Source organism: Euprymna scolopes, chromosome 3 (genome assembly GCF_053919585.1).
Source record: "Euprymna scolopes isolate OS-2025 chromosome 3, ASM5391958v1, whole genome shotgun sequence".
Lineage (NCBI taxonomy): Eukaryota > Metazoa > Mollusca > Cephalopoda > Sepiida > Sepiolidae > Euprymna > Euprymna scolopes.
Window position 1 is genome coordinate 148081750 of NC_136484.1, and position 2516 is coordinate 148084265.

Consider the following 2516-nt stretch of genomic DNA (forward strand, 5'->3'; position numbering starts at 1 on the left):
TAAATAAATAAACAAACAAACAAACGAAACCAACTACCATTGGATTCCCAACTGTATTTATGCCATGTTCCTTTCTTTTTCGACATAGCCTCAACAATTAACACTCCCGCAGTGGCGTACCTATGTAAAATGGCGCCCATGGCAAAGTTTGAATGTGCGCCCCTTCTTAATAATTTATACCTTAGATATACCTAACCTACATAATATTATAATACAGGCACAATTTTAACGAAAGATAAACCATGAAATGAATGTTTTAATAAAGTAATTATATGGTTATTCTTGCTTTAAGAAATAAAATTCTAAATTATCCAAAAAGAAAGGACTACAACATACTTCATTTATTTTTATTATGAAGAAATTGAAGGATAACAAACATACCACAATAAACCTCAATAAATCCGGCCTTTTTTGTTTCAATAATAACATTCTAAAATAACACTTTTCGTGCCTTTATGGAAGCAAATTCGTCTATGATTTTATCAAAGTTAGTTTTCTCTAATTCTTCCCTTTCTATACTCATCAAAGCTAGATCACACAATCTGTCCTAACTCATTGAGGCTCGGAGACATAAAAGAATTAGTTTCAGTTTACTGAAACTTCGCTCGCAGCTTGCAATAGATACTGCCATTGTCAACATTATTTGCAAAGCAATTCGAAGATTGGGAAATACGCTCTCATCACCATATTCAACTATGAATGTCAGAAGGTCTTCAGGACGCGATAACTTTAAGTTGGCACGACTTGATATCAACATTTTGTAATCAATAATCTCCTCATATAATTGCTTGCCATCTATGTCTGAACTGTACACAGCTCCTAAATTTTCACACATAGACTCTAATTGTTCACAGTCAGATGAGTCAGGACCGTAACAAAGGCCTTGAACATCCAACAGAAAGCCAAATTTGGAATCGATGTCAAATAACCGGGAGAATCGATCATCCATCTCTTTGTGCAGGCGGTCTAGAGCTCCCTTCATGACTCGTTTCATTTCATCTGTTCTTGATAACCCGGCATCTCGTGTATTTTCACCAGCCATTCTTGTTTTTCCCCTTGTCCTTCTTTTGATTTCAACGTCCCATTTTTCACAAAGGTTCTTGCCATCTTCAAAGCATTCATCAACTAAATTTTCTCTTGCATCATTGAAATGATCTCTTAGGCCTTTTATGTCTAGGGCAGCATTGTGAAAATTCATTGTCTTGTCTTGCAATCGTTTTTGCACTCTATCTATTGGCGTAAGTATTTTGTGCCAAAACCCCAACAATGTTAGAAACTCGTATGTTAGTATGCGATTTACTAGTTGTTTAGCGTCACTCTGGGTATCAATTGTTTGGCTGACATCTTCTATCATGCTGTCTAGTACATCAACGATTTTGTCAAGATACATTTGTACAGGCTTCACTGCTTCTGTTCTAGAACTCCAACGGCTTTTTGCTTCAGCCTTTAAAACCAGTGGGACAGCATCTTTTAATTTCTCCCACCGCTGTCTGGAACGGGAAAAGAAGCTATACAATGAGTCAATAACTCCAAAGAACGAGACCATTTCTGTGTCTTGCCTGGCTGCCTGAACACCTACAAGGTTAAGTGAATGGTTATCACAATTTACAAACACTGCCAGCTTGTTTTTTTTCATTTATTCTTTGCTGCACACCACTTCTGTGTCCCGCCATCACAGCAGCATTGTCATAACATTGTGACCGACAATTTTCTATCTTCATCTGGTCTTTCTCCAGTTGTTGCATGATAACTTCAACGAAGCTTGCAGCATCCTTCTGACGTATATGGAGAAAACCCAGAAAGGACTCTCTAACACAAACTGTTTTCCTTTCAAAATCAATATCCACAAACCTTACAACTTCTGAAATTTGCTCACGATGTGCCTGGTCCAGGGTTGAGTCGAATAGAAGACCATAATACTTAGCTTTTTTAATGCTGTCTAGTAAATTCTTGCGAACGGTAGATGCCATAATATAAATAAATTCATTCTGAACACCTGGGGAGATGTAAGATAATGCGTAAGGATGACTTTCAATAAGAGCGAGGTGCTCTCGCATCACAGGATCAAAGACGGCAAGAAATTTCATTAATTACCCACATTTGAGTTACCATCTGCCTGAAGTGATTCCCTGTGTCCTCGCAAAGCAAGGTTCTGTTTTGTCAAGTATTTGATACCGTGTAATATTCTCATGAGAATGTCACGCCATTTCTGCTTTTCTTTTTCAATTTGTAACTGGAGTTCTACGTCAAGAATCCCTTTTTTTTCAGTCAGATTTCTTTCCAGTTCTTTCCACAGTGTAAAACACTCTCGATGATTCTTAGTATTTTCATGAACCGTCATCCTTTCAGGTGCTTTCCACTGACTAAATCCACCTTCCTGCTGCAATGTGGATTGATGCTCTGATCGGGAATAAAGCAGGCAGCAGATGCAATATGCAGACTTTTTGGAAGGCGAATACACTAGCCAAGAGCGAGTCACCTCCTCGCCATTTACTAATTTCGTCTTGAACCAGTTA

The 2516-nt window shown here is 38.0% G+C and overlaps 2 protein-coding genes across 2 annotated transcripts; both read right to left on the reverse strand.

The window, feature by feature from the left end:
* Positions 1-547: 547 nt before the first annotated feature.
* Positions 548-1546, reverse strand: LOC145262795 (uncharacterized). The gene has a single exon (XM_080119831.1). The coding sequence runs from the start codon at positions 1544-1546 to the stop codon at positions 548-550; it is 999 nt and encodes a 332-aa protein (XP_079975957.1).
* A 52-nt stretch (positions 1547-1598) lies between these two features.
* On the reverse strand, positions 1599-2087 carry LOC145262811 (52 kDa repressor of the inhibitor of the protein kinase-like). Its single transcript, XM_080119833.1, has one exon. The coding sequence runs from the start codon at positions 2085-2087 to the stop codon at positions 1599-1601; it is 489 nt and encodes a 162-aa protein (XP_079975959.1).
* Between the last annotated feature and the right edge of the window lie 429 nt (positions 2088-2516).

What these genes read in the sequence shown, in the direction of transcription:
- LOC145262811 (XM_080119833.1), bottom strand. Translation starts at nt 2,087, where the DNA reads ATGAAATTTCTTGCCGTCTTTGATCCTGTGATGCGAGAGCACCTCGCT.
- LOC145262795 (XM_080119831.1), bottom strand. Translation starts at nt 1,546, where the DNA reads ATGGTCTCGTTCTTTGGAGTTATTGACTCATTGTATAGCTTCTTTTCC.